The sequence below is a fragment of the Colossoma macropomum genome, unplaced genomic scaffold (assembly GCF_904425465.1).
Source record: "Colossoma macropomum unplaced genomic scaffold, Colossoma_macropomum, whole genome shotgun sequence".
NCBI lineage: Eukaryota > Metazoa > Chordata > Actinopteri > Characiformes > Serrasalmidae > Colossoma > Colossoma macropomum.
This window is the reverse complement of record NW_023494787.1, coordinates 41,301,179-41,318,556: the sequence shown is the minus strand read 5'-3', so window position 1 is coordinate 41,318,556 and position 17,378 is coordinate 41,301,179. Positions and strand designations below refer to the sequence as shown.

General features: G+C 39.6%; 1 protein-coding gene across 2 annotated transcripts; it reads right to left on the bottom strand.

The window, feature by feature from the left end:
- Positions 1-10,711: 10,711 nt before the first annotated feature.
- Positions 10,712-16,348, bottom strand: LOC118806077 (4-galactosyl-N-acetylglucosaminide 3-alpha-L-fucosyltransferase 9-like). 2 transcript variants are annotated; one of them, XM_036567394.1, is made up of 2 exons: positions 16,160-16,348; positions 10,712-12,411 (listed from the first exon to the last, which is right to left on the bottom strand). In XM_036567394.1, the coding sequence occupies exons 1-2, from the start codon at positions 16,233-16,235 to the stop codon at positions 11,324-11,326; spliced, it is 1,164 nt and encodes a 387-aa protein (XP_036423287.1). In that variant the 5' UTR covers positions 16,236-16,348; the 3' UTR covers positions 10,712-11,323. The 2 variants fall into 2 exon arrangements, with proteins under 2 accessions (XP_036423287.1, XP_036423288.1); XM_036567395.1 differs by having other exon boundaries at positions 16,043-16,277.
- Between the last annotated feature and the right edge of the window lie 1,030 nt (positions 16,349-17,378).

Sequence of the window (17,378 nt, the reverse complement as noted above, 5' to 3'; positions counted from 1 at the left end):
TTGCAAATTGCTCCTCCAGCTGTTTTTTTATTAGTATCACTTACTTTTCCAGCCTTTTGTTGCTCCTGTCCCAACTTTTTTGAGATGCACTGCTGCCATCATCTTAAAGAGTTAATGTTTTTCATGAAATGGTAAAATGTCTCACTTTCAACATCTGATATGTGTTCTATGTTCTATGGTGAATAAAATATGGGTCTATGAGATTTGCAAATCATTGCATTCTGTTTTTATTAACACTTATTTACATTTTACACAGCGTCCAAACTTTTTTTTGAATTGGGGTTGCAGTATGAATGAGAATATTCTATGTATCTTAGAAATAGGGGAGGGAAAAAAAAGAAATGGCATGCATTTAGAGGGGATCAGATAGCCCTTTAGTTAGAAATCAGTGGATGCGTAAACGTTCTGGTACAATTATTAAATCTTACTCAGGGACAGTAAGGTTGGGAAGTTCTTTCACATAGGTAAAAAAGCATTGCCATATTCCATTAAATCTTAGAACCTTTTAAAGTCAGTTGAATACGTTCAAGGGTAGCATGATGAAGTGGATCCTTAATCCAAAGAGAATGAGTTGGGGGGGCAGGCGACTTCCAATTTAGCACCATAAGGCGTCTGGCCAAAAGGGTCAGAAGTGCCACAAAATTGGACTTAATATTGGGGGTTGCTTCTATAAGGGGGAGAATTCCAAACAGCACTGTAATCCCACTAAATTTGCATTACACCTTCAAAACCTCTGATATCGTTGAAAAAAGTGATAGACAAGACCAAAGCATGTGAATTAGAGAGGCTGGAGCTGAATGACAGTGATCACTGAGTGAGTCTACTTCTGGGGAAATCTTCTTGAATCTGACCTTGGTCCAATAAATTCAGTGAAGAATTTTACATTGAATAATTCCGTGTTTGGCTCAAACAGAAGATGAAGGCACTCTTTCAAGAATTTCTTCCCACTCTCTCTCTCTGTGAGATTAATCTGTAAATCTTCTTCCCACAAAGATTTAATTCCCTCCAACAAGTCAACTTGAATGGAGTGAATTAATTCATGAAGTTGAGATATTATTCTTTTACTAGTCAATATATCTAAAATTTCTCATTTTGAGATAATTGTAAGGATATTATAAGATTGAGTTATTTCTATATGTATTTTCTTATTCAAGTAATTTTATCAAGTGAAATTATCTCACTGAATTGGCAGATCATTTTGCATGTTTCAAGCATATTTTTTAAAACGAGCAAAATTATCTGACAACATAGTAAGATAACTTCACTTGAAAAACGTGAAAACAATGACCAATTATGTATGGTGGAGGCATGAGAGAGAGCAAGAAAATGAGAGATACTAAAATGAAACAGCATGTTCAGCACATATGCATATCAGACATAAATGCCACATTATATATGTGTGTGTGTTTATACATATATCAAATGTTGAAACTAAGAATTTTAATTGTTTTTTGAAAAATATATGCCCATTTTGAATTTGATGCCAACAACACATTTCAGAAAAGTTGAGCATTTTTACCACTGTTTCATCACCTCTTCTTTTAACAACACTCTGTTAGCATTTGGGAAATGAGGAGACACTGCTGTAGTTTTGAAAGTGAAATGTTTCCCCATTCTTGTTTGATATAGGATTTGAGCTGCTCATCAGTTTGGGGGCTCATTTGTCTCATTTTTCATTTCATAATGCACCAAATGTTTTCATTGGTGACTGGTCTGGGCTGTAGGCAGGCCAGTTTAGACCCAGACTCCTTTAATAAGGAGCAATGCTGTTGTAATAAATGCAGAATGTGGTTTGACATTGTCTTGCTGAAATAAGTAAGGCTTTCCCTGAAAAAGATGTTGTCTGGATAGCAACACACATTGCCAAAACATGTATATATCATTTAGCATTAATGGTGCCTTCACAGATATGCACGTCACCCATACCATGTGCACTAATGCACCGCTATACCATCATGAATACTGGCTTTTGAACTGTGCACTGATAACAAGCTGAGTGGTCTTTAGCCCAGAGGACACAGTGTCCATGATTTCCAAAAAGAACTTTAAATGTTGATTTGTCGGACCACAGAACACTTTTCCACTTCCCCTCAGTCCATTTTAAATGAGCGCGGGCCCAGAGAAGGTGGCAGCGTTTCTGGATCCTGTTTATGTACAGTTTCTTCTTTGCATTTAACTTGCATTTGTGGATGCAGTGATGAACAGTTTTCACAGACAGTGGTTGTCAGAAGTGTTCCTGAGCCCATGCAGTGATTTCCACTACAGAATCATGCCTGTTTTAAATGCAGTGCCGCCTGAGGGTCCAAAGATCATGGCCAGCAAATACTGGCTTTTGGCCTTGTCCCTTGCATACAGAGATTTCTCCAGATTCTGTGAATCTTTTAATATCATTATGTACCGTAGATGATGGATAGCAAAAGTTCCTTTCTATTTTATGTTGAGAAACATTATTATTGAATTGTTGCACTATTTCCTCGTGTAGTCTTTCACAGAGTGGTGAACCCCTCCTCATCTTTATTTCTGAAAGACTCAGCCTCTCTGGGATGATTTTTTATAACCAATCATGTTACTGACCTGTTGCCAATTAACCACCAGGTGTGTAAATATATATTTACACACCTGGTGGTTACAACCCCATGTATATACATACACATCTTTGAGTTTGTTGAAGTGCTGGAACTATTGCCACAAAGTTGGAAGCATATAATTGCTTTAAGTGCCCTGGTATGTTGCAACACTAGCATCACCCTTCACTGGAACTAAGGGGTCGAGCGAAAACCTGAGCTGGTGGTGCCTCTTCACTCTATTCACTAGGGGCCAGTACTGTTTTCAACATACTCTTGCCACTCACAGCACAAGGGGTGGGGAAGCATCCGGCAGTGGATTTTTCAAACAGAACAAACTTCAGGTTTAGTTAGCCATCAGGCACATGCACAGCCATCAGGCACATGCACAGATAGACCCCAGGGGGGATTGAGCCCCTGTCCTTGGACTGAACAAGTGCCCCCTTGTTAGTGTGTATAACAACTGTAGATTAGTTTGCCTCCTCCATTCTACAAGATCTTTTTTCTTCAAAATGAGGCTTAGTCTCATCCTGGGAATAGAGCTTGTGGGTTGGCTTGGGTTCTCTGGTGCAGTACCAACCTGTCACTCATCACCACTGCACTGCGAATCCCTCCACACTGGTCTCTTTATGAAAGCGTCAGTTTCTATAATGTGGCTCTTTTGAACAACAACCAAACATAATGTCAGCAATAAGGGCCGTTAATAACTTGCTACACCAAGTTTTTGTTACTGTAAAAACAGAGATTTATAGGAGGCTCTGTGGAGCTCTTTAATAGAAATTACTACATAGACATTAAATAAGTGCGTAATGCTAACCAACAGGCTAGCAGAGTTAAGTAATGAAGTTACCTTAGCAGTCTATAATAGATTTAGTTTTATGCCACTAAAGTGTTAGTTTGAACATAGTAAATCGAATTTTCCAGTTTTGAAATATGAAAGATTTTAAAGTCCTTTATTGCTGTTACTTATGAACAGCTTTATCTGCCATTTTTGGGGGGGGGGTTCTTCTGCTGAAGTCGACACTTGTGTTCACTCAATCCTTCACCCTCCAAGGGCTCATCTAACACACTTCACTAGAGTTAATAAAGTAATGGAAGGCCCTTAGGATGGTGTTGGGGGTTCCACCGAGGGGACATGGCGAGGCAATGTTGACGAGAGCAAGTTAAAATGATTACTGAAGTGAGCGGGTAGAGTCTAACATGAACGACACAGCATGTGCCTCTTTCTGTCTTTGTGCTGTATTTCCATTGATCTGTATCTCAATCTGGCTGTTCAGTGGTGCGATTAGGCCCTTATGGGATCTGGTGCAAGAAAAACCCCTAAAAAGTGATGATGTACTTATTGCACTGCGCGCAACAAATAAGTTTGAAATATGAGAGGGAGACAATGTGAAAACAGCCATACCAGCAGGTAACAAGGTAAGCAGCTTACAAGGTAAGTTAGCCAAGCTTTCATTATTCTCATACCAATGTTAAGGTTAGCTGCATGAGAAACTGCCACAACAAAATCATGTGACTGATTTGAAAAAAAATCTGGGAAATATAATATTTATTTTTGCCTTTGTTTATCTGATTATCACTGAAATGATAATGTGAACTGCCTTCTACAAATCTTTATGGGATTTGCAATGTTATGGTGGCACCAGTCTACTGGTGTACATTCACTTTTCCACACAGAGTTTAAAATTAATTATGGCAACTCTGACTTAAACGTGATGAGTTAGAAACGTAATGCCAAACAATACTTTTAATAGGTAAACAATACCGAACAGTGCTTTTAATAAGAAAACAGTACCACACAGTACTTTTAATGGGTATGTAGTACCGAACAGTACTTTTAATGAGTAAACAGTAATGAACAGTACTTTTAATTTGTAAACAGTTTCAAATAGTGCTTTTAATGAGTAAACAGTACTGAACAGTTTTTTTCACATATGAAAACAGTACCAAACGGTACTTTTAATGGGAAAACAGTTTAAAAAGTACTTTTAATGGATAAACAGTACTGAATAGTTCATTTAATAAGTAAACAGTACCAAACAGTACTTTTAATGGGTAAACAATACCAAGCAGTACTTTTAACTTGTAAACAGTATTAAACAGGGCTAATGGGTAAATATATCCACAGTTCTTTTAATGGGTAATGGGTGTACAATTGTGTAAATGTATAAGGGGTCAAATTAAGACAAAAAGAAAGAAAGGGGTAACACACTCTGAGCTGCACTGTAATTGCCCCGCCTGCCCTGCAGTTAGTTACACCAAAGGTGCACCATTCTGAAGCATTTTTAAACTTTTTCACCATGGGAACCCAGTAAATGTCTCCGCAATATCAAAATGTTCAAAATTCTCCTATCATTGTAAAGACATTTGAGCTAAGTATCCTACATGACCACATAGACAGTCTGTGTATGGAAATCGATGTGTGTGTGTGTTGAGTGTCGTCCACGGCTCCGTGTCAGGATGATGGTGGGCCTGGAGCACTAGCTTCCTGTTGCACTGTGAGACTATTACATGGTCTAGCAGAGCCTAACTAATAACCTCGACCAGATCACCCAATTCCCTCTGCCTCTCAGATCAGCATGTCATAGGGCTCTCCTACCTCACTCCCTCTCTCCCACTTCTACACACACACACCCTCATGCACAATATAAACCCGTCGTATGTTGACGCTGGTCAGTGAGCTGCCACTCACAGTTTGAGTTCGGTCTCTGCGGGTGTTTTTTTGTCTTTGATTTGTGTGTGCATTTTCCTCTTGTCTGGCTGTTAATCCGTTTGACGTTGTTTTTGAAAGCTTTCCAATGGGCTCCCAATTCAGCGTCTCATGACTGAGCACACAGCTGTCTCTTACACTACAAACCCCACTCACGCAGAAACCCAACATACACACACAATGTTTGTATTCATACATTTTCAAGAAAACCGACAGAAACCTGGTAAAGTGCTTGTCACAAAAGCTTCATTTTATAAGACTGAGGTGAAGCTATTTTAATATTTATACACATTATACACATACACAGGTACTTACACATATATAGTCATATGAAAAAGTTTGAACACACCCAGTCAAATGATATGTTTCTTGTTGATTTTCTAAGTGAGAATAAGTTATCACATCCTCTACAGCAGGGGTGTCAAACTCAACCACTAAAGGGGCCATATTAAAAAATCTCAACAACTCCATGGGCCAGAAGAAAAAAAAGTTTATATAGCATTTTAATTAATGTTGTGCTATAACATGAACTGGCAATTGTTTATTCAAATTACACAAAAACGTAAGCAGTAAAATATAGGCACTTGTAGTTGACCTTGAAATATTACATGAGTACTTAATAGTCCAAATTTAAATGTCCCCAATAGCTCAGTCTTTTAAACCTACCTATTTGCTTGAACTAGACACCTGGCATCATTTCTTTGCCGCAAGTGCATTAATACTTTGGCTCAATTTCTGAGCTGCTGAGCTGACGTTAAGTGCTCATACTGGTTGAACTGCAGCTGAAATGCAGCTAGTTTGTTTGGTGATATGACAGGTGTGGAGCTGTGTGTTATTAAGGCGTAAATGCTGTCCTATAGGTTGCTGTTGGGGTTGGAGAGTCAGAGCGCACGTTACGTTGCAGTGCATGCTGGGGATTGTAGTGCAGCGCATTGTGAAACGGGCTAAAATTAATTGAGAATTAAAATACTTTTGCAGGCCGGATAGGATTGTGTGGTGGGCCTGAAATGGCCTGCGGGCCTTGTGTTTGACACATGAGCTCTACAGAGAACACATGTCTGCACATTTTAATGCACAATTGCTGTCAATTTGTTGAACATATTTAACATGCTAGGAAAAAAAAAACAAAATTGCAGAAAAAAGCCATATTTGTTTGTTCACTAAGAATGTGTGTGTGTGACCATGTACACACACACACACATACATACACACACACATACGTACTCAGATGGGGCCCTACATCCTAAAGTATAATACAAAAGCTGTGTGTATGTGTGTTTCTTTTATGATGTGTGAGCACAGAGTGAACTCATTGTTATTTAATTGCTCAGTTATGTGTCTTCTCCTACATTAGCACTAATTGAGTCGAAGCTATTGACTGCTTCGGTGATGAAGAGAACACTTATGTGTGAAAATGACTGCGTCTACCTCCATAATCTCATTGACTTCCTTTATGGTATCACTGCAGCCATGCAACAGCAAATCATCCTGCCAGTGTTGCCTTTTTGAATGAACTCAAGCCGTTTACTAGCGGTGGAAGAATGTAGGCTAATCTCTGGGGGAAGCTGAGTACTGCGTTAGCCGGTTGCTAACCCTGCTGACAGCTGTTTTGAAGCTGGGTGGGTGTGCCCATCTGTGGGCTTCCACTGGATGACACCGGGAGAGATGGGGGGGAAGCGTAGGTGTTTTTTGGCAGCGTGTGCTTTCTTTTGGGATAGCTTTTGGGCTCCAGAGGAGAAAAACTCTCACCAGACACCAGGCCCAGCAGCAACGGGGGGTGAGGGGGGGTGTATTACACACCCGCTGTGCTCTCACCACAATGAGCATTTTTACACCACCATCACACCCATCGGCAAGCGTGTGTGTGTGTGTCTGATTTGCTCATACACACGCTGGCAAAAACAGTCCTTCACTCGCCCCTGTCAATTCTCCTCCCCTCGCCCCACTCCTCCGTTTTTTCCCTCCATCAATTCAGTGACGTTCAGCACTGAGCCGTGACATTACAGAAAAGCAGAGAGGGGGAGAGAGAGAGAGAGAATAGAAGTGAAAGAAAGTGACAGTGACAAAGAGTACAGGGGGAGGGAGACAGTGAACGAGTGAATTAAACTATTGTGTGTTGTGTGTGTGAGATCTCCTGCTTGTCACTCTGACACCGAACATGATGACCAGAGGCCGAGGAACAGTGGACGACCTACACTGACCAATGGCTGTGAAGGAAGGAAGAAAAAGAAAGAAAGAAAAAGACAGAAGACATACGGAAACAAACAGAGCGAGAAACAAAAAGCAAGTGAAACAATGTCAGAGAGAGAGAGAGAGAGAGAGAGGGGCATACAGAGACAAAAAGGGAGATAGAAAGAAGCAGCGAAAAACGAGAGAGTGGAGGGAGGGAGAGAGAGAGACAAAAAGAGGGAGAGAGAAGCAGTGAAAAACAGAAGAAAGTGAATATGAGAGAGAGAGAGAGAGAGAGAGAGGCATACAGATACAAAAAGAGGGAAAGAGAGAAGCAGCAAAAAACAGAAGAGTGAATGAGATAGAGAGAGAGAGAAAGAAATAAAAACAGTGAAAGGGACAGAGTGCGAAAGAGATGAACAAAAGAAATAGAGAGGGAAAGAGGGAGGCAGAGCGAGCGAGAAATAAAAAAAAAGTGAAATGGTCAGAGATAAACGGGGAGAGAGAGAAAGGAAAAAGAAGAAAAAGTGAAGCAGAGAAACAAACAGAAAGATATGCAGACATTGTGTGTGTGTGTGTGTGTGTGTGTGTGTGTGTGTGTGTGAGTGAGTGAGAGAGATTTAAAGCATTTTAAGGTGTTCTAGTTGTTTCAGGGGTGCTCTGGCAGTCTGGTCTCTGAATCTGGCCGCACCAGTACAGCTGAAATAGAGAAATACAGAGAGATACACAGCCGGGAAACAGTAACACAGACAGGTTAGGAAGATAGTAGGTTAGTGCGAAATCGGGCGTTTCTTCACGGTGTGAGTGCACAAGCTGGAAATGAGCGCTGTTTTGTTGAGAGAGTAATGAAGCCCTCTGGTCGTGTTGGACCTGCAGTTTCTCACTTTCTCGCCGCATTATTCTCCTCTTCTTCTCTCCTCTTCTTCTCTTATCGCGCCTCATTAGAGAGCCTCACTCAGAGCGCACTCAACATTACTGCTGGAGCACCAGCGCCGAGAACACCCGGCATTCGTCATTCCGGCGACACGGCCATCTTCGCTCCTCAAGCTGTGTTTAGGTGTAATGAACGACACAAAGACATCACGCGCTTTTCCACGAGTCCTGTGCAAGTATGGGGTCACTGCGCCACCTACTGGGCAGATATCACTCAGACACAGTGCTGAGCAGTTCAGTTAGATGTCGGTGTTTCTTCACTGTTTCAAAGGGAGTTCGGCTCAGTTAATAGCATGGACTGTATCTGTAGAAGCCCTGAGTGTTTTAAGCCAGTAATTATTTCTTATTGCTTTAGAAACTAAAGTCACGTAAAGAGCTGTGACGTCATGACGCAGTGTCTTATGTGTGAGCTGCCATTTTGGCAGGGTTCTGGCTGGTTCTTCTCTTCCTACCTGCTTTCCTTTATTTTAGCTACCTGATCTGCAGCCCATGGACTCACTAAATACTTTGGCTGAGCAGAATGGATGTGGATCCACATGGTTACCAGATCAGTCAATCAAAAAGTGCGTTTATATGCACTTAATCTGATAAAGAAAATCAGATTGTCAGTAATTCGTTCAATGTATTTACATGCACTTGGGTAACCAGATAACGGGGAAACTCCAGGTCTATATGAGTCAGCCAGTAGTCGGTTTTCTGTTTAACTAATCAAACTAACAAAAACATGCCCTACACTGTTGGAAATAAAGGTTCTGTGCAGGTACATTTGTCATTCGTCAAGATACAAACAATGTAACTGTTCCCTCAAAAGGTACAACAGTGGTTTTAAGGTCTAATTGTGAACCTTAAATAAGTTTTTCCCAAGTGAAAAGTACATATTTGTATCTTTTCATAACCTAATGTTTTAAAACAGAATAAAACAAAAAGCCTGGAGATGAGACAGGGTGTGTGGAGCAAATACAACTTAAATATAATTTCAATGGATTACGATACAATTATATCCCCTGACTAAAGGTACTGAGATGTACCCTTGAGGGTACCACCCCAGTGCCAAGAGGGGTACTGCCCCAGTGACAGTTTTGTACCTTTTTTCCTGAGAGTGTAGCTGGTGGACCAGCATAAGGTCTATTTTTGCCTAGTCCAGCAGTATGTCCAGCTGGTCAACCACCATGACTATCAAAGACCAGCTGAGACCATCTGAAGCCAGCTACCAGCAAAAGCCAGTCTTGGCTGTATGAGCCTGCTGGTTAATATGGGTAGAAACAGGCACATAATAATGGTTTTGAAAATGTGTTGTAGGAAAATAAAATATAAATAATAAATAAATACTGCTCAAGTTCTGATGTCTGCCAGTTTACTTTATTTACTTCAGAGGTTTTTCCTTCATTATAATGTCTAATGTGTCCATGATTGTTGGTGTCTATTAAGGTAACTCTGGTCAAATGGAAAAAGGCTACAAGCCTGTAGCATAATTCAGTCTGCAGAAAGCTACAGACACACTGATCGTTACAAAGATGAAGTACACATTTCCTTAATTATTGTTTGCATTTATTTTTGTTTACCTCATTGTGACCATCTGCAAACCAATGTCTTTGTTTAAATAGACCATCCCTCCAGCCATTGAATACAGCAGAAACAAAACGTGTTCTCACCAACTTATTTTTTTCAACAAGAACAATCAACATTCATCAGTCTTCAGGGTAAGACCTGACGCAGTACCTGCACACCTGGCAGAACAAGTTAGCTTGCACTAAATTGTTCAGCCGATAGATACATAAACAAATGAAGTCTCACAGTAATAAGTAAATGAGAATGTGTGTGATGGAGAGAACACAGACAAAACATCTCAAACAGCCAATCAGATTATGGCAGTTTCCAAGCGATTCATGACAGCTGGAATCGATGCAAAATCTGTGGCAGGCAACCCCAACACCACAACCCACCCGAAAAAAAAAAAACACACAACACACTTAATACATAAAAATAAATGAACAAAAACAGTTATACTGCACACAACACAAATAAACCCTAGCAAGAAAATGACTGATCTTGCAAAAATGTGAACACCCCTGGTCAAATGATATATATATATTGATATATATATATATATATATATATATATATATACACACACACACACACACACATACACACACATATAGTGAAAATAAGTGAAGACATCTACAGAGAACACACAAATGCAGCATTTTCTACAAATTTTAGTGCGCAATTTCTATTCATTTGCTGTGTATACAGGGCGCTATAACTTTTACACAGGCCCAGAAATGTTAAATTTAGCAAATAAAAAGTATTTCTGCATTAAAATGTGCAGAATGTGTTCCCTGTAGAGAACATGTTCTCATTTTCCACGTAGAAAATCAACAAAACGTAAGTGTGACCAGAGATGCCCAAACTTTTGCACACAACTGTACATACTACATGTGCTACAAACATTTGGAAGCCTCTTCCTGCTACATAGAGGGGAACAACCCCCCTCCCACCCCGGTCCGTTTATCTGTAAAAACTGATATAGCGTCTTAAAATAATGACTTTTGTTCATGTTGGGTGTCTTGAAATTTAGTGTGTTGAAATAATTAAATAATTTGAATTATTTTCTTGAAATATCGAAGTAATACCTCAAAATAATGCCTAATTTAAGTGTTGGAAATCCATGTCAAAATGAGTTATTCATTTTCAAGAAGGCAAGTAATTATCTCAGGATAAGTCATTATTACAAGAAATTTCATTATTTTGACATAGCAAGTGATTGTCTTCTCAAAATATTGATTCAATGTGTCAATATTTTTGACATACTGGAAACAGAAGGAAGGGGGGGGCGTAGTGAGGGGGACCGCATACACCACTGAGATGACTGTCTGCTCTACCTGGTGGTAAGCGGCCTCCATAGAAAAGTCCTCTGCTGTTGAAGAGTGCTTGTACAAGACCGCTAGTAAAAGAAAAGAGGCATGTCATGTCCTTTACTGCCATCCCAGAACCACTGATACAGATTTCTCAGCACTTGGTACCCCTTGTTGCGTCGAATGTACTCGCAAGAGTGGCAAGCATGTTCTACTGGAAAGGAAGAGGTCTTTGCTTCAAAGTGTTTCCTCCATCTGAAGTACCTGTGATACAGTGCTTCATTTTCATGCAGTAGGTAAAGGTACTTAGCCAGAGCTCTCACAGAGGGAAAGTCTTCCACATGGATAAAAGCATCGCTGGGCACAAGACGCTCGTAGTTCTCCCTGGAAGGGCCAAAGGCTATCGGCACAGCCCCCAGAGCCAGAGCGTTGAACAGTTTTTCGGTGACGTAGTCCTTATCCACAGAGTTCTCAAAGGAGAGGTAAAATTTGCAGCTTGCAATGATCTCCTTGTATTCTTCCACAGAGAGGTGCCGGTCGAAGTAATCCCCATAGACGTGAACCCGGATGTACTTCTGCAGCTCTCTGAAGTAATACACTCTCCTGTGCTCTGGCTTGTAGTTACTAACTATCCAGCACACTATTTTGTTTTTTTCCGGAGGCACAAAATGCTTCAGCTCCTTCTCGAGGGGAACCACCCACCCATAAGGCATGCTAATATCTGCATCTTTACGGTAACTCAGCGAAACGTTAAACAGCCCATCTAGGCTGGGGATTTGGGCCGTGTTGGACGGCGACTCAGAATTCATCCAGATCCACTTCTGGTGAGGTGGCCGAGGAGATTTGGGTAAATTGGACAAATCCCAAACGATGTCCCTGTGGTGGATGAGAACAGCGTCAGCTTTACCGTACAGTGTCCGATCCGCTGTTAGCAGGCAGCCCTCTATGTTGAACTGGGATTTGCAGATGTCAAGCTTAAAGGTGGTGTTAAAAGGCCAGAGCCAGACTAGCACTACAACATGGAGGGGTTCTTGGTGGACAGGTTCAAGTTGCTGGGTCAGGCAGCGAAATGAAGGGGTGTAGTACATAGAACCTGTTAGCAGGACAGCTACTAACAGAATAGCATAGCGCAGCAGACGTAGAACGTTACGGCCTGGTTCAGACGCCATCACTGGGCCTGCAAACAGAAATGAAGAAGCGGTCATTTGTAGTAGCCAGAAATACAAAAAAGGTACCTTTCCAGGTCATTGAAATGACTGATGTAGCAAGCTTGACAGTGTTTACAGATACTAGCATGTATGGTACACTGTCAGTATACATGTGCTAGAGTCATTAAAGGGCCCATATCATGGAAAACTGAATTTCCCTTGCTTTTTTGACTACCGTGTAAAATTTTTTAAAATTTCAAACCTGTTTACTGTCCTGTTCATAGTATCTATACCACGTGTCCTTGCAGGTCAAAACACTGCACACGTCAGCCCGCTGCCTCAATAAACATTTACATTTACATCATTTAGCAGACGCTCTTATCCAGAGCGACTTACAAAAGGTGCTTTGTCTCTCCAGAGAAAGAATCTTCGCTAGCTACCAATAGGTTAGAACACACCTGATTCAGTTCATCAGCTAATTAGCAAGGCCTTCATGAACAGAGTGTTAGAGCAGGGTAAACGCTGATCTCCACAGCACTTTGGCCCAAAAGGTCCCCAGTTTGACATGCCTGGTCTATACACTGCAAAAAGATATCTTAGCATGTGAAAACATGTTAAATGTAGTAAATATTTGTAAGATTATTAAACCCATTTTTACTTGTTTTAAGTAATTTATTCTACTGAAAGTGTCCAATTCCATTAGCAGTTAATTTAACTTCATCTTCAAGAAATAATGCTTTACAACTAAAATTGTCTACCAATGGAACAAGACAGTTTAATGAGATACAGTGAATAAAGACAGGTCTAAAAATAAGTTAAACAATCTTAATATTGTTACAACAAACCTATAACGAGAAATTAGATATGCTGAGTAGATGCAAGACGTATTTATTTGCCAAGATAGCTTTTTCGCAGTGTATATGGACACTAAGCTGCAAAAACAGCCTCCTTTGAATGCATGTTTGTGACATCACAAAAGCAAATACATTTCCATGCAGCATTGTGCAAAAGCCTTAGACAACTTTTTAGGTACATTTCTAAAACTATATAATTTCAGCAGTAAGTGTTGTTGCCAGTGAGTGCTCTATAAATAAGAATAAATCCAAACAAACACAGTTAAAAGTAATGAGAATTTCATGTTTTTTTTTAAAAAAAAAAAAAGGCTTTTTTACTTTCCATTATCAGCAGACCTGATCTAATTTAATCAAGTTTTGATTAGCCAAACCAGGTACTGGATGATAACTACAAATACTGGGCAGCTCAAATGATACAGCTTTTTAAATATATAATCTCAGGTGCCTAAAACTTTTGCACAGTACTGTAGCCCTCTATTCAGCCTACAGTGGTTTAGCCCCATGTACACTAAAGTTCTAGGAAGCACTACAGTCTGCATTACTTTTTGAATAAGGAGCAATAAAGGGCATCCAATCAGACCAGACATTATACACATCTATTTTAAAGGGGAATTTTACTTGTTTAATCTGTATAAATCTGTGTAATGAAATGGTTAAGAGTGATTCATGGTGGATCCACGTGAAACGCTATGTTCTAGAGAAACTTACCTAGTCAGAATTTTCCACAGTGGTGGTGATAGGAACCAGACATCTGATTCCAGACAACCAGACAAGTTCAAAGCCTGTAAAATCTACCTTAAAAAAAAAGCTATTGCATGAATTGGTTCTAAAATGCTCAATGCACGAGACATTGCCTTATGACCGTTTTAAGATATGAATTTGGCCTAAAAATTTATTTTTAAAAGCCATTTAGGCTGGAGATGTACATGCAGGCAGTTATGAGGCAAAATACAAGCCAAAGATGACTTTTTTCCCCTAATTCACCACTATTTTACCATTATCAGCATTGCAAACAAAACCCAGATGTGTGGATTCACTGCTTATTTTGGACAGTAAATAAAATGGCTATATTTTTCTTGTAGACCTCTTGCTGGTCACCATCACCACCACTGTAAAGAAATTTGAGTCAGTAAGTTAACAATGAAGCTTTTCACATCAAACTATGAATGACTTTACATTAACCATTTAATAATGCAGATATTTCATAGGAAAGAAAGAAAAATGAGAGCTCAAACAATGGCCATGCAGAAATTAACTAAACTGTTTGGTACATAAAAACATACAAATGTTACAAGTGGACCTCAGGGGGAAAAAAGGAAATACAAAATAAATAAATAAAATGTAGGACGTGGGCCCTTTAAAGTGTTGAGGCTCAGCACTTTAATAATCCAGGCGTTTACTCTTTAACCCTCAGGCTCACATGAATGCGTTTCAATAAAACAAATCATGTGATGTACTGGTTAACAACTCATTGGCCCCAAACCTTACGTGACTTCTCAAAAAGGTAAGTTTGTTATTAAATGGGATATTTAAGATATGATGCTGGCATTATTCAGAGGAGAGGATTCGTGTCTGACTCACATTTATGGCAGCATGTTTATCCTTAATATTTAGCCTTATGGTACTACTACTAGCCACAAAAAAAACCAAAAAAAAAACCACACAACTGTTGTTAAAGGGTATACTGCAGTCTTTTTCTACCTAATCACAGACAATAATGTAGACATGTTCTCCTATGCTTCGATCAATATTTTTGTTTACAGGAAAACTCCTTTAATAAGGACTGTCCATATGGATTTGTATCACTGATCTTTAGAATAATATAGAACTGAAGTCACTTAAGTACTCAAGGAGTCTGGCAAGATCCCAGAGAGCAAATTTAAAATGTTTTCTGTGACATGGGCCTTTTACGCTCACTTCTCCTTTAATATGACTTGAAATGTTGTGTCAATGATACATGTTAAAATTTCAAAGCATACTGTCCACATATTGAAACAAATGGCAAAAGCAGCCCCATTTTGAAATGTTTTCAATTCAATTTGTGACGTCACAAAAAACCATCACATTTACATATATCCACCTATTCAACCTACTGCAGTTTAGCCACACCCACTCACACTAAAGTTATAATAAGATTCAGCCAGGACTGCTTTTTGCATGAGGTGCAAAACAGCGTAGCCAATCAGAACAGAGCTCATTTACATATATCTGTCTTAAAAGAAACAAAACAGCCTCTTTAATATTAAGACAAAGAAAAGTTGGAAATGTATTTTTACATGACCATTTAGGACCGTTTTTGGTTCACAAAAACCACAAATGCCATAAGTAGATCTCAAATAACAGATGTAGGATATGGACCTTTTAAAGCTAAAAACTGAGAAGTAATAAGCAAAAATCAGAGAAATTAACTATATATTTGAGTAAACAACTTTTCATATAAAAATTAGCCCATGTGTTGCTCCTTACTATGAGCAGGGCAGGTAAATATTACAACAGAAATCAAATACATTGTGTTACACCACAGTAATTCTCTCCAAAGGATATTACTTCAGAAAACAGTATAAATACATCATAAACACTCAGGATCATTGCAGATCATTTGGTTTTTTTTTTTTAAAAAAGCAGTTTTTGCAATGACCCAAGTGCTTTAAATTTGGACCCAGTGTCACAAAATCACAACCACTGCACACGCTCATTGTACTCCATTACCACAGCATAAAAACCCTGGTTGAGACCGTATGTTTTGCCAGAAAATGGCCATAAGTTTTACCAAACTTATTCCACTGAAAATGGACAGTCTACTTACCTTTTTGACCTTATGTTTCATCATGTAACTCCAGACTCCTGTTGTAATCATACATTATGCCAAAAAAAAAAGTGAAATCTGAATAAAGTAACATCTGCTGCAAAACCGCTGACTTACCTTCGTTGCCTTCCCCCACGAAAACATTAACTAGTGGAGAGGTCTTCTGCTGACCTGTCCACAATTCCACACCCATAAACACAAGCCCATATACTGCAACTGCATGACAGCAGATGCTTTGTACACCAGACACCTGCCCTCTGTGTCTGAACGCTGCGCACCCTCACTGGCCAACAACAGGAAATGAAGCAGAGTAAGCCGTCAGTGTGTTTAATTACACCACTCCTGGGACCACTTGGATCATAATTGTGGTTCTCGACTGATTAGCATACTGCAGAACGTCTACTTGAAAAATCACAACTCAATCACAAATGTCACAGTCATAATCAGGATAAGCTGTGGAAATGGGATGGAAAGGACATCTCAAATACTGTAATTAAATATCACTAGATACCCTCCGGGAGCACTTCGCTGAAGTCGATAATAATTTTGTAATGATTCTTAAATACAATGTCAGCGTCAGATTGTGAAAAGCTTATCGCAACAAGGCCCTGGGTTTGGTTGAGGTGAGGTGAGTGCAAAGATCAGGCTCTAGGACAAGATAGCTTATCATCTGCATGTCATTACAAAGCTGTGCTATGGAATTGAAATTGAAATACAGTTCACAGCTTGGCAAAAAAGGGATCCTGCTGGTCTCTCAGAGAAATATAGTAATATGCAGTTAATCATTGGCCAAGCCAGAATCAAATCAGACAGATTAGCTCTCAGAAGCTAACAAGCTCATGTAGAAGTTGTAAAACAGTGCTATTCCAAAAGGCTATGATGGAGGTTAAATTATTAGAAGCAGCAAAACTGAGTCATGCTCATGGCTTCTCACAGTAAATGCAGTAAATCATTAGCACAATCAAATCCTGCATTTTGCATCGCCACATGTAGGCTACATGTCTCTTTGTAGTTTGCATGAAGAACAGAGCTAGTATTACTTAAATACATCCACTTACAACTGTACTTTTGTTTGATCTGTGCCTGAAGTCAATGCTATCTCCACTCTCTTAGATAAGCTGCAAGGTCCTAAATATATTATTCAAATACAGAGGATTATAGATCAGTTCAGTTTCAGTGGGGGCAACCAAAAGAGCACGCTTTGTAAGGATGTTTGATAAGCTAGGTGACAATTTCTTGGTCATAGGGACATATTTTCTCAGTTTACATTATATATTCTTACACACACACACACACACACACACAAAATTGTGGGTTTTTGGTCGTCTTATGGTCT

Coding starts and splice junctions, on each gene's coding strand:
- LOC118806077 (XM_036567394.1), bottom strand. CDS start 16,235: ATGGGTGTGGAATTGTGGACAGGTCAGCAGAAGACCTCTCCACTAGTT. Junction 12,412..16,159: donor CGTGGGGGAAGGCAACGAAG/GTAAGTCAGCGG, acceptor TTCTGTTTGCAG/GCCCAGTGATGGCGTCTGAA.